Below are 21,921 nucleotides of genomic sequence, written 5' to 3' on the forward strand. Positions count from 1 at the left end.
GTTATATGCCTTATTCACATTTGTAGTCAGTAATTATGTAAAAATATTAGGAATGAAAAACAGATTAACTGAACTCCTACCTGTCTGTTACCTACACACATACATAACTCTTGATTGCATAATAATTATTGCATTGTAATCATTGCATAATTTACAACTCTTATAGAAAAGCCTCTGTCAAAATAGCGTAGTTAATATAGTTAATTATGTGTTACTACTGTATAATAATCATAGATAATTATGGGATTTCTTCCAGTGTAAAACAGGGGTTCTCAACACTCAAAGACAACTTCTAAAGACACTCAGTTTCCAACTCAAATATTGAAATGCCCCCATATTGGCATTTCTACTCTAATTATGACAGCATTGCTTGTTTTCAAGCTTTTGTTAACAGAAACTAGGATAGTTGATAATGAATTAACCATAATTTATTTAGCAATTCCTAAAGAGTCAAAATTCTCAAAAAACAAACAAACATATTTATTGAGAGGGGAAAAAAAATTAGTTTACATCTCATTTTTAATACATCTAAATCCCCAAATTTTTAAACAGTGCTTGTATGCTTGTAAAAATGCTGTCTGCTCACCAAGCCGGCATTTATTTGATCTAAAGTACAGTAAAAATAGTCAAATTTTGAAATATTTGTACTATTTAAAATAAGTGTTTTCTTTTTAAACATATTTTAAGATGTAATTTATTATTGTGATTTCAAAGATGAATTTTTAGCATCATTACTCCAGTCACATTATCCTTCAGAAATCATTCTGATATTCTGATTTGGAGCTCAAAAAACATTTATTATTATGGCGAAAACAGCCGAGTAGAATTTATTCAGGTTTCTTTGCTGAATAGAAAGTTCAGAAGAACAGCATTTATCTGAAATAGAAACATTTTGTAACATTTTAAATGTCTTTATCATCACTTTTGAACAATTTAAAACGTCCTTGCTAAAAAAAGTATTATTTTATATAATTAATTAATACAATTTTAAAAAAGCAATTATACCGAGTCCAAGCTTTTAAATAGTATAGAGTATAATGTTACAAAAACTTTTTTTTTTCAGATAAATGCTGATCTTTGAGTCAAAGAATCCGGAAAAAAATTACTCAACTGTTTTAAAAATTAATAACAATAATAATAAATGTTTCTTAAATAGCAAATCAGCATATAAGATTGATTCTTAAGTATCGTGTGACACTGAAGACTATAGTAATGATGCTGAAAATTTTGCTTTGATCACAGGAATAAATTACATTTTAAAATCATATAGCGGTTATTTTAAATAGTAAAAAATATTTCACAATATTACTGCTTTTGCCGTACTTTGAATTATATAAATGCAGGCTTGGTGAGCAGAAGAGACTTAAAAAAACGTTCAAAATCTTACTGTTCAAAACCTTTTGACTGGTCGTGTATGTATAACACTGGTACATATGACAACATGCTATTACCATGGTTCATGTGGCTCAGTTGTTTACCTGGTATGAACAATTTTGTTGGTTTAAAACCAAATTACCTCAGTTGTAGCATTCATAACTGTAACAAGTCTAGTGTTTTGGCGGAAACTGCTGTAACCAGGGAAAATTTGTACGGGTGAGAGGGGAGAAAGAAAGCGGCGCAACTTATAATTGAATTGCTTTGGCACCGAGAGAAAGAGAGAGAGAGGGAGAGGTGGGGGTGGAGGAGGACTGACTGCCCTTCATCTGTCTGCTCTAGGCGGAGCTGAAGTTACCGAGAGCGGCCGCGGAAGCTCGACGCGATCCGCGGGGCGATAATCATCCACACCGGGGGAAATGCGCTAATTTACCCGAGCAGACGCTGACCGGCGATCAGTTTACCGACCATCATCGACTGAGACTCACTGCGCTGTTTATTAAAGGCCTCTGTCGCTTTGGATCGGACTCAATGTCGCTCCTGTTCGGCCGCTTCAACCGACCGATGGGCTCGACGCCTTCTGCCGTAGATTTGCTTCGTTTCGGAAACACTATTTTGCCGTCAACACAGGAATAAAACCAGATAAAGCCGGGAAATGTCGGACATGTCATCAGCTCGTGAAGCTAAACATCGACTGAAGCGGACTGACACGAAGAAACCTGACCCATATTAAGATACTGCTCGAGCATCTGGACCAGAACCAAATACATCGAAACTAAATCTTGTTTATAAACACCGATAACAACCGAGACGCGATCGCAGCAGGTTTCGAGACCTCTCTTAAAAGGGGCTGAAGACATGCGAGGAAGTGGCTCACACACATTGCGTGAAGTATAATCGCTCAAACTCCAAACCAGCATGGAGAAAATGCGTTTATAATCGATTTATCAAAGCACACACAAATCCAAAGGCGTCTAAAACCATGCACTGCCTCCAAACGTTCATCTGCACGTCGCATTTCGGACTATTCCTTTCGAGCACATGAGTTTGAACTTCGGTCGATAGAGAAGAGGGGGAAAAGAAGGAAATTTACTGAAACTTTTTGTTTTGTTTTTGGAGCTGAACCCATCCTAAAGCACCAGGACCATCATCAGGATGAGAGTGCGGATTCTGAACCGAACATCAGTGCTGTCACTGGGGCTGTGCTCAATGCTCCTGCTCAGTGCTGTGGCCGGTAAATATGCTTCAGAGCTATATTTTAACTATTTAACTGTGATATGTATCCATATTACAGAGTCCATGTTATATTATTTGTGCGTGGTGGAAGCTGTAATGGGAATCGGTTCACTGTACAAATGTGAACTGTAAGAACTGTCGTGCTTCATATTGCTTCGCTGGTTCGTTGTTACTAAGATTTGTGTTAAATTGGATCCAGTTTCAATGTCAGTATCGTCTGTCGGTGTCTTCTTTAAGCTATTCTAGTTTAGTTAAACCAAATTGGATTTAGTTCGAATTGGTCAAGAGTTAACAAGCAGGTGCTACTTAGAAAGAAATTTTAAAGCTTTGCCAAACTTCACATGGTTATATACAGTATTTACATTGACATATTTATTTTAGGGCAGGTTTTGCTATGGGTTAATTAGTTGTGTAGTCTTTACCTCAGTACTGTGGTGAGCTTGACTTCCTCAAAAAGAATAAGATTAAAGTAGCTCAATGCTGTCACATAGTAATTATTTTAGTTCATGTGTCTGAATTATTACCTGTATTATGGCATTTACACTCTATTGTGTCATAGTACTATCTTGGCATATGTCCTAAAAACCATTGGCTTTTTTATTGCTCTTGTTTTGTCTGTATTTAAGTGTTTGTGTATTATTTATATGTAATATTTTGTATAGAGAGTTAGCAATTACTTCATGATTTGGGATAAGCGGCCATATTGGTGATACTCAGCATGGTTAATGTACTACTGAATACATTCTGCTAATGTAAGCTGTCTAAACCATGGAAGAAACATGTGAAAGCTGCTAAATCATATAGAGAAGGACTTTGTAAGCAAGAAAGGCTGCAATATATTGACAAACTAAAGTTAATAGGTGGTAAAGATATGTGCAAGCGGTATTAATTACGATATTAGTCTAATATCTCACCTAACTGACTGGAAATGATAAGAACAAACACAAATGTTGTCAAGATTCTTGCCCTGGAAATCCTGGTTCCTGGCCAACCACAAATGCATTTTGTTCCACAAGACAGTTTTTTTTGCATTCTTCTCCTTGTTTTAGTACTCCAAATGTTTTTCCCGGTCTGACCGATTAGTACAGGCCAAAACATTACAATAATTGACCATTTTCAGCAGCAATAATCAGCAAAATATGCAAGTTTCGTTCGGTTCAGTGACATTGTTTACGTTCAGTGCCACCAATATGGTCGATTGATGATGCAAAACACTCTCTAATGCATTTCTATTGGTATATTACTCTAGACTTGGTTTAGTTGAAGTTAAAATGACCTTTAGCCAGGGATGTCTTATGTTGATTCCTGTTTTTCGATTGTTTGATATCAGTGTAATGACTTCCATTGTGTTTTTGTCTATTTTGGTCTGTAAACTAAAGTGGTTTGACTCTGCATTGGTCAGTAGTTACACAAGCAGGTACTCTCGGGGATAATTAGAAGTTTACTTGAACATTTCTTGATGGCTGGTTTCATAATCAGATGTTTTTCAGGCTGTTGGACGTCTGTTTTATGAGGACTCAGAATACAAAATTACACTAACTGGACAATTTTTATTTATTATTATTTTTAATGAAAATGCTTGCTGTCGTGCAAAATCAAGCTGAAAATAAGCTTGTGTGCATGTATAAATCACACAGACTGAGGATCGTTATCTGAGAGTGTGTTTTGATGTCTGTTTCTTCCCTCTTGCTTTCATACGGATCAGATCGACCATGCTGTGTGTCGGCCATTAGAGCCTGTTTACTGCGTTGTTATGGATATGCAGTTAGTCATCAGATCAGAAGCATGTGATATTATACCATCAATTGTTTGAAAACCCTTTAAAGGTCTCTAAAACGATGCAGGAATGTAGTATATGGATATTATTTCCACATGTTCATGTGTGCAAGAATTCATTCAGGCCTTCTCCCTATAAGCATCAATCACAAGACATGCATAGTTTTGTGAGTTAGTTGGTGTTTAATGTGAGCTAACTGCACTGTGGATGGTTGGGAATGTATTTTGGGTTTAGCCTTGACCTCGATGAGATAATGGTCTCTGTCTCTACTGGTACAGTAGATTAGGGAGAGGATGGGAGGAGAAGGTTAAAAATGTCAGTTGTGCTCTTTCCCTTAAAGTTGCACCCAGTACCCAATTAATGAAATTAGACAAAAATGTTAAAAATGTTATAGACTTATGTTAGAAAGAATTCCAGTAATATGTATCCCAGGAAAAGCTGTTTTATTTATGGAGGCTGCCATGTTGAGATCACATGACCAAATGTGTCACAATTTTAAAGAATTCTGTAAAAAATATCTTTTTTATTTTGTTTTGTATTTATATATTTGTTTTCAAGCAGAACAAATATATCAAAAATGTATGTTTCTGAAGCTTTTTGATAATATTTTAAAATGAAATTTATTCCTGTGATCAAAGCTACATTTTCAGCATCATTACTTTACCTTCAGAAATCATTATAAAATGCTGATATGCTGATGTTATTATCAATATTTTAAAAAGTTAAGTTTCAGGATTATTTGATGAATAGAAAGATCCAAAGTTCAGCATTTATCTGAAATAAAAAAATATTTTGTAAATTAGAAATCAATGCTTTTATTTAGGAAGGATGCTTTAAATGGATTAAATTGATGATAGAGACATTCCTAATGTTACAAAAGATTTTTATTTCAGATTCTGAAAGTTCTTCTAATCTTTCTATTCCTCAGAGAAACCTGAAAAGAAATCATGTGACTGGAGTAATGATGCTAAAAATTCAGCTTTGAAATCACAGAAATAAATTACATTTTTAAATATTCAAATCGAAAACAGTTACTTTAAATGGTAAAAATATTACACAATTGTGCTGTATTTTGGATCAAATAAATGCAGGCTTGGTGAGCAGAAGAGACATCTTTTGAAAAACATAAAAAATCTTACTGTTCAAAAACTTTTGACTGGTAGTGCATATTCAAATAGAAAACTGATCTTTTAAACTGTAATTATATTTTATAATATTACTGATTTTACAGCATTATTTTTATTAAAGAAATGCAGCCTTGGCTATCAAAAGTGACTTCTTTCAGAAGAAAGTGACTTCTTTCACAAACATTTTAACAGTAGTGTAGATGAATAAAGGAATACAACAAAAATCAGGCAGCTCTGATGAGAAACAGAAAAGCTTGTCAATGTTGATTTGTCAGTATAAAGTCCAAGACCACTGGGACGAATAAGAGCCAGCAAAATATAACCCAAACAATACTGAGTGCATCTTTATGTTGAATGGAGAGCATGATTGTGAGATAGAGAATATTCCCATTGGGAATATGCAGGATTTATATACAGCCTATGCATTTCAAAACTGATAGCACGAAACAAAACTTTTTTTTTCTTTGATTGTGTTGCTTTTACCTTACAGAGGTTTGAATGTTTACCATATTCAAATTCTATGTACATGTACTTCAAAGAATGATAGTCCTATAATGAAACATGTTCAAAACGTTGGTATTGTGCTCTTTGTTTTGTCAGTATTTGAAGTGGTTTTTGTCTTTGAATGCAGCAAGTGCGTCCACAAAATATCACCCATTGTGTTAATCCAGACAGTTTCCGGTCATATAAATACCCCCAGAATTATTTTTGAAAAATGGAAAAGCTAAATTCAAAGGCTGTTATTAAGAGTCATAACTTCAGGTATGATTTTGTGTTTTGGCTGTAGCCTATTAAACCCCTAGGGCACACACATTTACATCTCTCATATAGTCCATCTCTAAAACGAAAGCTCTTCAACAAATTCTTTCAGCTCTGTTTTAGCGCCATCCTGATTCTTCTTAATTATTGTACTAGGGTCACATATCCCACCATTATCTGTCCAGCAAACCCACATGTACTGCAAGGAATGTGATTTTAGCGTTGCGGTTGTGACTACAGAGGTAAGACCACACAGTGAGGTTACAATGGAGACGGACACGGTAATTAAAAGTGCGGTCTTGTCCAACCATGCTGGTGAACCGGTTCGAGGGCTCATCACAAGCTCATTTTAAAGTCGTTAGGAGCTGCCACAGTGATTTAGATCTGAGTTAGACCCTGGATGGGTAGTTAGTTTCACTTGAGGGAGTTTAGCACTGTAATGTGCCGCATTTAGGCTTGGACCCTGCAGAAACCTGCCATAGAGGATGGTCGAGCATGGAAGAGATTAAGACGAAGGGGAGGCTGTGCTGTGTGTAAGAGTCATTACCCCGTCTGTGACCGCCGTGAGAGCATGAAGCTATGGATCTTTTGCCACTCTGCTAAGCCCATCAGCACTCATTACTCACTCACACACACACACACACACACTCACACACGTGTGTGTAACATGACCATTAAGGCTCTGGCGATAGTTCATACGCAGTATTGGCACGTTTTAGAGACGACAGGCCGTGGTATAAGATTCTAGCTGAGCCATGAAGAGAGATACTGTGTTCTTGATCAAGGACGTTCGGTGGAGCATCTAGTACTGCGCGTCAATTACTGGATAATGGGCTGTGCACCATGTATGAGACACGAGTAAGCCTGTGTCTTGACCTTAAGTCTTATCTTGGACACTGTATCAGACCTTGCTGCTAAAATAGCAGCTTATTTCATTTGCAGAATTCTTCAGGCTTTGCCATGTTTATTGTTGGAAAAGTTTATTTCTATGCATGATTTATACAAAGTGATTTTGAACACAAGTTTATAATACAGTTTATAATGCATTTATAATGCACAGAGTTTTTAACTTGGTACATGCTAACACTTTCCTTTTTGAAACATTATGACACTACCATATTTTCTGTTCCTTGACTGTACCGTGTTATTTGAACATATACCATCACAATACCATGTTTTTAAGACATGTACCATGGGAGTACCTTGTTTTCTGGACATGCACCATGACAATACCATGTTTTTTTGAGCAAATATCAAGACAATACCATGTTTTTTTTGAACATATAACATGATAATTATGTGTTTTTGAACTTATCCAGCCAATACCGTGTTATTTGGACATTTACCTTGACAATATCTTGTTTTGTTTTTTTTACATATATCATGACAATACAATGTCTTTTAAACAGACCATACCACTTAGTTAGAAACTTAGAAACCATTTATTCTTGAAAGTACCTTGGAAAACCCATGTAAATTGTGGTACAAGAATATGGTGATAATCTCATCATATTATGGGTCTTCAACTGGGGATGTTCAGTGGCTAACTAATGTTTGTTCTTAAACTAATGTTTGTGAAAAATGAAAACAAAATTGTAACATTATCAAAGTTTAAAATTAATTAAATTAAGTTAGCTTCAACTAAATTTAAAAGGGCTAGTTCCACCCAAAAATTAAAATTGTTGCCTCTTACCACCAAATTGTTCCAAACCTGCATGAATCCTATATTTCTTTCTTCTGTGAAATGTAAACAAAGATATTTGGAAGAACGTTGGTAACCAAACAGTTGATGGTCCCCATTGAGTTCCATAGTATAAAAATAAACACAACGGAAGTCAATAGGGACCAGAAACGGTTACCCACATTTTTCAAGATATCTTCTTTTGTCTTCCTCAGAAGAATGAAGGTCATTCAGTTTTGAAACAACATGAGGGTTAATAAATGATAGCACAAATTTCAACTTTGGGTGAAAGTTTCTTAAAGTATTAGTATTTGACTCCACTACACCACACACTATTTTAGGTCAGGCTTAATGTGCAATAATTATTTTTATACAAAACCTAACAGGAGCTCCTTGCTTCATCTGTGTCTTAAAATAAGTTGAACCCCCCTCCCTGTATATGTCAGAAATCCTTAGCATTACCATGTAATACCATCACGCCAAACTTTTTTTGTAAGAATGTGCTGCTGTTGCTACTTGAAAGTTGTGCTCTGCTTTTCACATTTCTTTCTTTTCATCACGCTGAAGGGGTTAACAAAATTACACACAGGGAAGTGTGACGTTGGATCCCGTTCTGTAATTACCCAAATATATGATTTCAAACGTCTGGTCTTAATATCATTTCCTTTGAGGTTTTCCGTCACTCTAATTTGAGCGTTTGATGAGCAAAGATAATTATCTCCGCGGAATAATAAAACGAGCGCAAATTAGCACAGACGTGACGTTCTTTGATATTTCCTCATATTTTCTTTGAAACACACCGTGGTCCCACCGCAGCGGCGTGTTTGTTGCCCTGTGTCTTACGTGTTACCCCCCTCCCCGTCTGCGTCTGCGAGCTCTGTCGGCCTTAAGGAATTTGCCTGTCTGTCTGTGGGGGAGGGCAGGAAGTGGGAGTTGGCTGTATCACTCTGTCAAGCATTTCCACGTTTTTGATTTGTACTCTGATAGTGCTTCGTTCGGCATGGTCGTACTCTATGCATGCGTGCGGCACTGCTCTGCAAGGTATTGCATGTCATGTCAGCGCGGCGTCTGCGTTTCATGCTGCGAGTATCACATATATACAGCTGTCTGTAGCGTGACACTTGAAAATAAAGCAGAAAAGGCACAGATTTTCTGTTCAGTTCTCAGTTGTTTTTCAAAAACGCATTTCCGCTTGTTTGTGTGTTTTGCCATGTGTGATGGGGTTCTGGAGTGTGTAGCCCTGCACTAGCAGGATTTAGACTAAACAATGTGTCTCTCGTTGGCTCCAGGGCCAGGCGGCTGGGTAGGGGGAGGAAAGAGGGAGGGAGAGAGAGAGAGAGAGAGAGAGAGAGAGAGAGAGACATTCCCTTGCGTTGACGCCAAACCCCCCCTCGCACATTCACACAGTGCCCTCCGTCTGCAGCTGAACTGATTGAATCTGAGACCCCTCCTCTGATAGACTCCCCCTCTTTCGAACGCAGTTCACACACTAATTGAAAAATCATTTCACTTGAGGAATGTAATGTGGCCCCTTTGCAGTTCTCCACGTTGCTTCAGGGGGCAAAACACCCTATTCCGGCTCTCATTTCGATCTTGTTCTATTTATGCACTTCTAATCACTCACGTCCCACCGGTTTCAGGGGCAGCTTATTTCGGTGTTATTATTTTCCTCGTTTACTTCTGTCATAAAAACTGTAACTCCAGTTTATGGACTCATTGTGGCGTTCACACACAGTGCTTCACAGAAGTTGGATGGCACACACTGTGGTGGATTAAACACACACCATTGCTTGATGTTCGCTACATGGGTCTGGCAATTCTGCACATTGCTTTTCACAGTAACTGTAATTGTTTTTGCATCTCTCCCTGCTTGACAAGATAGTATTTGTGTAATGAGAGCAACAGGGCAGACTGTTTAGTCTTGCAAAGTGTTGACTGTTGTCATTAAAGCTGGTACGTTGTAGATTATTATGAACCTTAGGGTTGATGAATATTTTCAATACAAATGAATTGCCAGAGATGTCTGTTTTGTGGCTAACCCTCGTTAAAATAATTTCTTAAGGATTCTATGCTATTTAGTTTCTAAAATGTTTAAATTCTATGATTTTGACCTTTGCCAACTAGGTGGTAATATAGTTGCTCATTACCGTTCATCCAACATTTCATAATGGTATTTGGCATATTTGAATGATTTCTGAACACTGATGACTGGAGTAATGACTGCTGAAAATTCAGCTTTGCCATCACAGCAATAAATGATATTTTAAAATCTATTCAAATAGAAATATTTTGAATGCTATGTCACAATAACACTGTTTTTACTTTATTTGCAGCAGTGGTGAGCATAAGAGACTTCTTTTCAAAAACATAAAAAATCTTGCAGGTCCCAAACTTTTGAATGGTAGTGTATTCATTTTCTTAATGGATTATTAGCTTATCTTCACTTTTAAAAATAAAGATGGTTCCAGGAAGAACCTCGAACATCCATGGAACCTTTTAAATGCAGAAATTTCTTTATAGTCGGAAAAGGTTCTTTAGATTTTTAAAAATGGTTTGTTTAAGAACTGTTCACTGAAAAGTTCTTTGGGGAACCAAAAATGGTTCTGTGGCATCACTGCAAAAACACCCCTTTGAAACCTTTATTTTTAAGCGTGTTGGACAGCAAGGAGATCCCTAGTTTGAGTCCCGACTGCATGGAGTTTGCATGTTCTCCATTTGTGTTGGTGTGGGTTTCCTCTGCATGCTGTTTTTTCCCACAGTCCAAAGACATGCTTTGGACAAAATAATTTGCCTGTAGGTAGGTGAGTGTGTGTGGGTGTGAGTGAGTCCTGAGATGGACTGGCCAGGGTGTCTAGGGTGTTCCCCATCTGTGGCCTAAGAAGCTGGGATGGGCTCCAACATTCCCACGACCCTGCAGAAATATGTGGTTTGGAGAAAGGATGGATGCTATGGTGTTTGTAACTAGTACCTTTTGTGCAATCAACAAGAGCCCCTTTTACACATACAGTCTTTACTGGTAAATTATCAGTAAATTACTGTTAATACATCATGCGTGAATGGGAACTTCTGGTAGATTTGTTCTGGCAATTTATATATGAGAAGTTGTAACATTACCAGTCGGGATGTAATGATATCAAAATCTCACGATGCGATAATATCACGAAATGCACTTTGAGAGTTCAAAATTAAAGAGTTTTAAGTTTCTCTTAACTAAGAAAACTTAAGTCAGATAATGACAGTAATAGACATATATTGTAAAACAGTTGCACTGTAAAATAAATGAAAACAAATATTTCATAGGTATTTTATTTTTGCTTTACACCACAGTAGGGAAATTACAATAATTATTTCCTAATATCTACAAGAGATATTTTGAATTTGGACTGCAGTGAGAGCTTTTATTTTAATGGAAAACTCAAGCTTTAGTGAAAACAGGCTTTCAAAAACACGTCTTACTACAAATCTAGTGAAATGCTGTAATCGTCTGCCGCGAAAAAAAGCATAACTGGTGCCGTTGTGTTCCCAAATGTGTGCTAAACTCACAGCACATGCAATGAACGAGTTCACTGCATTTATTCACTGTGAACGGAGATGTTTTGAGGCACAGAAAACATCATATCACAAGCTGATCGCCTGAATGAAGTGCACGCTTTGCTTTGAAACACCTAATGAAGGTTTTAGTTAGTTTGTCAGATATTGTGTCAAAGAATAATGGCCTAAAACACAACTTTAAAAGACCTTTTATGTTAGAATAAGAAGTTTATATTTAAGAAACTACACTCTTTGCCTGGAAGACCTATTATTTCATATTGTTATGTGACCACAATAATATCGAGACTGTTTTGCTATCTTAATACCACAATATTGACAATATTGCTACATCCCTAATTACCAGTAATGTGCTCCGTGTGAACGCAGAACAAAAAATACCGGTATGAGTACGCACAAGTTCACAACGTGCAGACGTGAGACGTCTACTCTACGCAATGACGCATGCACTCCGTGCTGGTTTACGGAAGTCAAAGAAATGTCTAAAGTCATCTAACATGATGTCTCTGGGCCAAAAAGCAGGTGCATGAATGTGAACATTTGACACAAAAACTAAAACATCAACAAAAACACTGACCGCATATTCCCCTCATTTCCGATTAATGGTGTCACAGAATTTACCGGTATTTTGAAACTGATGTGTGAATGGTGCTTTACTGGTAAAAAGATAATTGCCTGTGTGAACAGCACATTTTTGTATTTACCGGTAAAGTCGCTCCGGTAATTTAACGCCAATTTACTGGTTTTAATCTGTGAAAGTGGCTAGTGTTTCTCATGTCATAGGTGATATTACTTATTGAACTTAAATAATTGCATTTAACCATGCAGTGATGCATTATTTTGATCCGAATATGATTATAAATAAAACTCATGGCCAGTTCTTCAACATAAACACTTTGATGTTCACTGTGCTGCTGCTGCTCTTATTCTAATCGACTTAAAATTCACACAGGGTAGAGTAAAACTATTTAACACCAGTAAACATTTAGTTAATCTAATAAGCTAAATTTGGCAGCGATTAATATCAAAGCAAGTACCGGCACGTATTTTTTTTTCCACTTTGAGATGCAAACACTCAAGCTAGCTCACATTAAAATGCATTGGCTCTCCTCTGGCTGTCTGCCACATTCAGTCCGTCGCTCTGTTCCTCTTTACCCCAGCTGTCTTTGAGCACCGTTGCGCCTGCTTTCAGAACCACGCGGCAGTTTACTCTGTCGTGAAATAACAGATGCAGCTTTGATGAATTGATTTGTTACGTCGAAGAATGATATGTGACCAGTGCAAAATTGCATTCAGATTGTGTGGGTTGTACATAATGGCATAGTATTTCTAAGTAACAGCTTTAATTATGTCAAGCCTCACCATTTGTTTTGCACAAATCAAGCAAAGACGACATAAAATCTCCTTTGGACTTATATTTAACACAGTTTCTCTCTTGCACAGAGATACTGTGGTAAAGTTGCTTTGTAAATACCTTTAAGTTGGATGAAGATGGGCATTAGGCAGACTTTACTCCACGAAGTTGAGCCGCATTGCATTAGGAAAGCTTGGCGAGTGTCATAGCCTCTCCAGCGCAGGGAGGGGGATCCATTCTCTTGCCAGCAGCGCCTACATGTCTGGGTGGTGAGAGGCAAGTGCAAACCAGAGCTCTCTGAATGGGAGGTGTATTTGTGGAGGGGTATTTCAAAACCCTGGCACGGCTCTCTCTGTGGTCAGAGGCTCAATTCTGAAGCTTTTCGAACTGCCCTCCGCCACAGTCACACGGCAAACCTGACGAGCATAGCCAGTGGAAAAAGTGAGGAGCAGACAAACCTGTCGGCTGTTAAACTCCCCTGATCTGTAGTTGTCGGTGCATGAAAGGACTGTATTGAAAAGTGTGCTGCATGTTAATGCGGCTTAGTTTTGAGGTAAATATTGTAGGACTGTTTTTAAAGATTGTTAATAATCCTGTCGCGTGAGTTATGCAGTTCTCTCACGTTCGTGTGAGGTTTGTGAGCAAACATGCGTCTTCCCCGTGGAAGATGACTGTTGACACTTTCAACATCAACATTAGCTCTGCCTTCAGTGGCTTGACCTCGAGCCAAAGCCATCAACGATTTATGAATCCCAGCAAGCTGGATTCAAGATAATTTGTGTAGTATTTAAGTTTTAATGAGATACAAGTTCAGCCGGTGACAAAAATAGGTTGCCGCTGTCAAGCCCTTCCTGTGATTAATGCTGTCTGGACACGGACGTGCAACTGCTTTAGAAACTAGGAGTTTGTACAGATGGTACGTCTCCTCTTTCCACAAGTCATGTCTTCATCTAGAACGATGGCCAAAAACAAAAGTGAAACTAAAATGGCAGGCAGGTCAATAACATAGAAGTGTGTCTGTGATTTAAAGACAACCCTGGGTATTAAGACTTGTTTGGCTTAATATAACACAAATGATGTCTCTTACTGAAATATGTAGGAGAAAACTCATGAAAGATTTACATCATTTAAAAAATCCTATTATTAAAAAACATCCTTGTATGTATATTTTAGATTATGGGAGTGCCATTATTTTGATGACATATAAAATGCTGATACGATGACCACAGCTACTGAAAGAGCTTAAGCCCTTAGCGTTACAACATTCCACCTGCGGAACGTTTTGCATTGATTTAAGTTTGACAGGAGTGAGAAAAACGGCTTAAACTAAATGCCTTACCATCGACTTTTTTTCCCACAAGGAGTCTAAATGCCCCCGGATCTCGAGAGAAAGTCCTTCAGTGGCTGCGGCGTCATGACAAGCGTCTGCATGTTTACATCCTGCCAGGATGGCATCTAGCGTTTCTTGTCTCTGCCGTTTGTAATCTTTTTCAGTAGCTGTGGTCTACTAAAAGCCTCAAAAGCATCAGGGCTAAAGTGGAGAGAACATAGACGTGGGTCTTTAGGAAGTTTTGTTCGTCCACAGGCATCTTCCCATTCTTTTCTCCTTTTCTTATCACTGGGAAAGCAGTGTGCACTTGCATCGCACAATGTGGCGTTGTATCAGTACAATACAAACAAGAAATGTGAAAAAAACAAATGCAAATGCAAATAAACATAACTCACCTTATTAATATAATATCTTTAACTTCAAACTATAGCATAGACTGATTATTCAGTCGAAATAGTAGCGGCCCCCATAGTCCAAAACATGTACTGTATAAAACAATGTGGATTTTGTTTACAGTAGTCAAAGAAATGTCTTAAAGTCTTCTAATATGATGTATCTGCACCGAAAGCAGCTGCATGAATATGAACGTTTGACACAAAAATTTAAACATCAACAAAAACAATGACCATGTTTACCCCTCATTTCCAGTTAAGGATGTCACAGAATTTACCGGTATTTTGAAACTGATGTGTGAATGGTGCTTTATCGGTAAAAAGACGTAATGTTGTTGCCTGTGTAAACAGCACATTTTTGTATTTACCGGTAAAGTAGGGCTGGGCGATATGGCCAAAATTTATATTAATATTAACAATATTTTAAAAAAAAAACTCCGAAAAGTGGCCACAACAGATGTCTGTACTTACAAACTTCTGAAAAATGAATTTTCCAAGTTTATTAAACCTCCTCCTATAAAACTATAATATTTTAGACAAATAAATTAATGTGCACCTTTTATTTGCATCTAGCCTTTATACAAACAAGAAATCTGAAATAAGATTCTCAGACTCACCTATTAATATAATATCTTTAACTTCAAACTACAGCATATGTGACCCTGGACCACAAAACCAGTCTTAAGTCGCTGGGGTATATTTGTAGCAATAGCCAAAAATACATTGTATGGGTCAAAATTCTTGATTTTTCTTTTATGCCAAAAATCATTAGGAAATTAAGTAAAGATCATGTTACATTAAGATTTTTTGTAAAATTCCTACTATAAACATATCAAAATGTAATTTTTGATTAGTAATATGCATTAAGAACCTAATTTGGAGAACTTTAAAAGTGATTTTCTCAGTATTTTGATTTTTTTGCATCCTCAGATTCCTGATTTTCAAATAGATGTATCTCGACCAAAAATTGTCCTATCATAACAAACCATACATCAATAGAAAGATTATTTATTGAGTATTCATATTATGTATACATCTCAGTTTTGTAAAATTTAACCTTATGACTGGTTTTGTGGTCCAGGGTCACATATTGTCACGGTTGGGAAGGAGGAGGTCAGGGTCCAAATGCAGGGAAGGGAAATTTATTAACAAAAACACAAATAAACAAACAAAAACCAAACCAAAAGGCCAACACGGCACAACACAACTTGAACAATAAAAACATAAACTTCAGGAACGAGAATCACTGAAAACAAACCACACAGAAGACAGGTTACAGGAAACAATGCAGACTCACAAGAGTGGTGGGAGAGTGGAGATTATAAAGTCTGTGGTGATAGTGAACAGCTGTGGAGGAAACGAGTGTCATAATCAAAGACAACAAGACAGGTGTAGACAATCAGGGAAGTGCAGTGCAAGATGAAGGGAAACAGCGACCTCGGGTGGCTGAGGGAAAACCCGCAGCCCAGAGTCATGACACATATGCTGATTTTTATTCTTATAGATTAAAGCAAAAGTGCTTCAGCCAGGATAGAGAATATGAAAAGTGCTCAGAGTTGCTGCAGAGAACAGAACTTGAATTGCACAATGTTGTATTGTATCAGTATTTTATTTCCCGAGTTGTGTTGCAGTAAAAATAGCAACAGGTAGCGCCAGCAGCTCACCGAGTGCAACCATTTCACATGATCAAAATAATGGCGCGTAATGGACAACGTTCACTTTATTCCCCCCAAAATGACAAAAATTTTATTTTAATTCAGACATTAAAAATGCTCATCATTGAAGAGGTGTGTTCAAGTTGTTGCATGTGTGAATAAGAGCATTTTTTGATATGCAATTTTGAATGATTGAAAATGAATGTCACGACATTGACCAATGCAGCGTATCACTCGCAGCACAATTGTGGTCTCTTTTGTTGCCATTGTCTTGAAACAGTATTGTTTTACAGGGCCTTGCCTGCTTTGTCTTCTGTCGGGTCGTGTAGGTGTCTTCTCCTCGTATCTCCATGAGCAGCCATGTGGCTTGTAAGGAATGTGGCTGCACTCATGTATCAAGGTCCTTCACCTTGTTAATTAGCTTGAGGGCATGCAGGAGTGTCTTTAATTACTGTCTCTCTCTGTAATTGTCGAGGAAAGAGCCAGTCGCTTAGTGACAGTCTTTGCGGTCGTCTCTGCTAGCCGTGGTTTTCTTTTTTTATGAAGTAGGATCTTCTCGCAGCAGGTTCCCATAGTGACAGCGAAGGCCTGTGGTTACTGTACGTTCAGCGAGTTTTAATTCCCCATACCGCATTCACAAACCTCCTGATCCTTTGTACGGATAATCTTGGACTTCCTCCTTACTGGTGATAGGAAAACAAGTCTGGAGATTGCTAATCTGGGCCTGATGGATAGAGATGGAGACAGAGACGCCATCTGGCCGAGTAGTGGTCTGATCTGCATGGTCTTAGTCTATCTACTATTCAGGCAGTAGGATTAGAAAGTGCAGAATCTCTTGGAGATTTACGTTACTGCGCATAGCTGATCTGAGATCTGTTTCAGAGTTTCCATCATGATAAAGATTTGGGTGACATTGGCAAAAAGCCATGAGGTTCATTAGTTAACATTAGTTAATGCTCTGTGAACTAACATGAACTAACAGCGAACAACTGTATTTCCATTACCTAACATTAACAAAGATTAATAAATACCGTAATAAATGTACTGTTCATTGATCATTCATGTTAGTTAATACATTAACTAATATTAACTAATGGAACCTTACTGTAAAGTGTAACCGTTAGTTTCATGGAGATTCAGTGGTCACAAGCTTTTCTTCTTGACCAAACGTACAGGACAATGCAAATGAAGCAACTAGGAACGCGGCAACGAATCCATAAAATCAGATAAGGTGGATAATGAAGTAATCAACAATGAGTTTCATTATTGATTGGCTGAATATGTCACACGGAAAAGTAATGTCACTTTGCGGTAATGACAAATGGATTTAAAAAGTAATTACATGTGCCTTACCAACATTTGAAATATATATTTAGGATTTAAAAATGTTTTTAATATATATTTAAAAAAAGTATTAAAATATACAAAGTATTTAATTATTAATTAATATAATGCAATATATGTGCAATGTATAATTTTAATTAAAAAGTACTATGCTGTATTTCTTTCTTTTTTATTATTATTTAACTGTGTTCATCCTTGCATTTTTGTGACGGACAGGTCATTGTGTCACTTCCACAATCATATATGAGCTGGCATCCATCCGCCGGGCAAGAAATACATTTTAGGGTCCTATGAAATCAGTTTTATTTTTTCCCAAATTCTGTTTTTTATTTGTTCTGGATTCTGTTTTTTTTTCCATTTTAATTTTTGTAGACTCTGTTTTAATGGTTAACTTAAAAAATAATAAACAAAAAGCATATCTAATTAATTGAAGTCATGAAACTTTATTTAGCAATTTATTCAAATTAAGTTATTAAATTTGAAGGCCCTATGAAATACGTTTAAATTTTTCTCAAATTAATTTTTATTTTTATCAAATTCTGTGTTTTCCATTATTTCCCTGGATTTGATGACAATGGTAATAATAAAAAGCATGTCTAATTAATTAATTTATTGATACTTAATTAATTAATTAATTAATTAATTTTTAGAAATATTGTGTATTTGAATTTTTTTGGTAAAAAAAATTCCTACATTTTTTTTTTTTTATAATAATGCTGTCCTTACATTAAGCAATATATTTGTCACAGATTCCTCAGGTTAAACCAAACTTTTATTTTGACGGATTGCTTTGAAGACCTTTTCTGTTTGTGTATATGTCGAGAGCTTTTCTTAAAAGAAACGATAAAATGCTTATGAAGTGACACTCAGAGCAGTTCTAGAGATTGTTTATGTGTTCATGTACTCATATAATGAGGCAGCAGAGGCTGAAAACACTACAGGCTTCAGGTACAGTTCAGTATGTGTGTAGTGAACAAAATGTATTCACACAGAGCAGGATTCATAATTAAGTAGTGTTTTTGTGGCTTAATATTTACAGACCATAGTCCACACTTTTGATTTATTCATCTCAAATTGGGCAAATCAAGTGACATTCCACGTTGTAATGTTACAAATTTTATTTTTATGACTGGATTCTGTGATTCTGTCTGTGTTTTCCACATCGTGGAAATCATAGGGCCCTAAATTTTATTACACTGTAAAAAGTTTTCACCAGATTTAAGTTAAAAACAACAAAAGTTGTTAAGTTAAATCAGCTTAAAACTACAAGTCATTTTAACTTATTACAATACAAATTAGTTGATTTAACTTGTGAGTTTAAATGACTTAAGTTGATTTAACTTAACATTTTAAGGCAGTTGCTAAACTTAAGTTTTTAAGTTGAAACTGGTGAATTTTTTTTACAGTGTAGTCACATACATGTGTTTTGAATGCTTAATGTGCAGTCACATTATTTGTCAAATTTTCACAGGCAAAATCTAGCCATTTCAATAGGAATTCATACGATTGGGAAGATTCCGCAACGGATTCAAATTTATCGTGCAGATTTGCCGTGTTAGTCAACAGAAAGCTGCTTGACTTGAAAGTGACTTTAGTGTAAATGGTGCTTCATCAATCAGTACACTAATGACAATAGACATTTTGTCAAAATAACATTTTATCAAAATGTGACTGCACCTTTAATGTAAGGAATACTCTACAGAGATGTGTTTCGATACCTGGAATTCTAGAGAAAATATCAAAGTAAAACCAATGCTGACATCACTGGGGGTCATTCTTGGATCTCATGTCTTAATTTTGACATAATGATTGGCATTGTCCACACAGAGAGCTGGGACAGACTCTTTCCTCACATCTCATCCACACAGGGAGGGATCCACTGCTGTTTTAGGTCATTGTAATGGTGAAGTGTGTTGAAGACTGCAGTAATAGTGAGGCTGCTGATGTGTCAGCGGTTCCTGCTGAGCCGACAGCTTCACTGCCCAAACACCTCATCCAGAACAGAGCGGCGTCTGAGGGGCTTAAGACTGTGCATCTCACCCCTCCCCCTCTGCAGACCACCTTCCTCAGCCGCTGGCTCATTCCAGCATAGTAGTTCTGTAGTTTCTGTATTCAACAGTCATAATAGTTGTAGTTACCGGAAGGGTTGGGAACAGGGTTGCCAGGTTTTCACTACAAAATCCACTCAATTGCTACTCAAAACTAGCCCCATCGTGTTTCGAGGGAGGGTCCCCGTTAAAAATCCCGTTCCGCAGGTTCCCCTGGTAAAATTGGCATTCCAGGAGACGAACATCACGATTTTTTGGGTCGCTTCAACCCACTGCAACAGTGACTACATTTACATGGACACCAGTAATCTAATTAATGACCTTATTCTGAATAAGACAATAATATGATTAAGCTGTTTACATGAGTTGCTTTTAGAATATTCCTTTCATGTTCCCGTTTTACATGTTATAGTACATAGATCGGTTAATGACACGCATCATTAACACGCGACGCTATCAGTTCATCTTCGTTATAGACTTTTGTTGTTACAGTGTAGGATGTTTCGGTTTTAATTTGACAAAAGCTTAAAGTGACTCTGGACATATGCAACACATTTTTGTGCATGCTGTGCTGCTCCAAAGCGTCTGCTCCATACAGCGAGCGTTTCAGAGCCAGACAGTTTTTAGGAAAAAAAATCACACGCAAGCACAGTCACCGAAAGCCAGTTTAGTTTGACTTTTTTTGTTTGTTTTCATTTTGAAAACCCTGTTATCTTTGCCGTTTACGTCACATTACGCCTTGGAGGCTTTCTTTTATTTATTTATTTTTTATTAATTAATTTGATTGCGTGCCCTGTAATAAATGGTTTAGTCGGCATATAACACAGCATGTGATGGAGTCCATGCCTCGTGTTATTAGTTTTTGTTAATAAATGCTATATAAGCTAGTTTTTTTGATTGTTGTTATGCTGTTTAATTAAAAATAACAAATCCATCTTTTAAGAATTTGTTTTAATATTAAAATTGATAGGTGTAGCCTATATGCAAGCAAAAGATCATGAATTCGTAAAAGTAAAAGTGAAAAGCATCCTAAGACGTTCCAATAGCGGAAATCCCGTTCACAAAATTAAAATCACAAATAATAGCCTACTAATGAAAAAGAACGGGTTGAATGTTAAATACGTTTCCATAAAACTATAAATTATGATAACAGACAAACTATTTATCAGCAATGAGCATTGATTAATCCCATGTTGTAGCAAAAAAATTAATAAATAAAAATGAAACCAAAGCATATGCACGTGCGACCAACTGAGAGCGTTATGCCGCGTTCCAGGAAACCCGTGTTTTTCCAAACTTCTACCCGTGAAAGTGCTACAAAGTCCTGAGTCGTGGTTTGAAGACGTGATTTACGAGCTCAAAAACCTGTCTGGAACGCAGCATTAGTGTGTATCCTGTGGTGAAAAGTCCTACACAAGGGGAATAGTGTGATTAAGGTGTGTACATGTCTTCCATAATGCGACTAAAATAGGAATACTCCACCTGTCTTAATTCGATTTGTGTTTACTCCGATTATGACTTTAGTCGGATTAAATTAATCAAAAATATCAGTTTACATGGTTGCTTCTTAATCAGAGTATTGTCTTAATCGCGTTAAAATCGGAGTATTGTTGTCCATGTAAACGTACTCAGTGTTAAAGTAGCCCAATTTGGCAGGAAAACCGCAGACTTGGCAACACTGTATGGGAATTTGGAGGAGATTTAGGGTTGGGTTTAGGGTTTAATGTTGATGTTGATTTTTGCTCCAGTTTTACCCATGCCATTCCTCACACTCAATGACAAAATCTGTAGAAATGCTAGTAGCATAGTGTTGTTTGCTGATGTGAAGAGTGAAAATTAGACAGTGAAAGTGCTTATCAGTTCAGCACACAAGGTTGGAATATTTGATGACCGAGTAGTGATGCTCAAGTTGCTTTTTTGTTGGACAAATCAGGTAATTAATTATTATAGACGATCTCTAAAACTCACTAGTATCTGTGTAATTTACATAAACTTTGGGATGATCATGCTGAACCACTTGCTAACACCAATGTGGTGTCAGAGCTTAAAGTGGGGCCTTTAAGTAAAGGTCTTTTAGGTCGTAATATGATTTACTCTGTAAACCAGGCTAAGTTGTTTACTATAATCTAGTAGTTTGTTTTGGCATTAGATTTTGTACCCAGTACCAGAAGATTTTGCGCAGAGAGAAATAAAAACAATCTATTTTGTAACAGCTGTAGTCTGGCGGTTAGCACGTGCACCCAAACATATCGACTTGTTCCTCTCGTACGAATTGGATTCAAGTCAGATTTCTTG

At 36.9% G+C, this 21,921-nt stretch overlaps 1 protein-coding gene across 1 annotated transcript in view; it reads left to right on the top strand.

Moving 5' to 3' along the window:
- Positions 1 to 1,721: 1,721 nt before the first annotated feature.
- The window catches only part of bmpr2b (bone morphogenetic protein receptor, type II b (serine/threonine kinase)), a 100,156-nt gene continuing 79,956 nt past the window's right edge, over positions 1,722 to 21,921 (top strand). The window contains exon 1 of the mRNA XM_073845580.1: positions 1,722 to 2,608. Within this exon, the coding sequence (XP_073701681.1) occupies positions 2,530 to 2,608 (79 nt within the window). The 5' untranslated portion in view covers positions 1,722 to 2,529. The remainder of the gene's footprint in view (positions 2,609 to 21,921) is intronic.

The sequence above is a fragment of the Garra rufa genome, chromosome 8 (assembly GCF_049309525.1).
Source record: "Garra rufa chromosome 8, GarRuf1.0, whole genome shotgun sequence".
NCBI classification, from domain to species: Eukaryota; Metazoa; Chordata; class Actinopteri; order Cypriniformes; family Cyprinidae; genus Garra; species Garra rufa.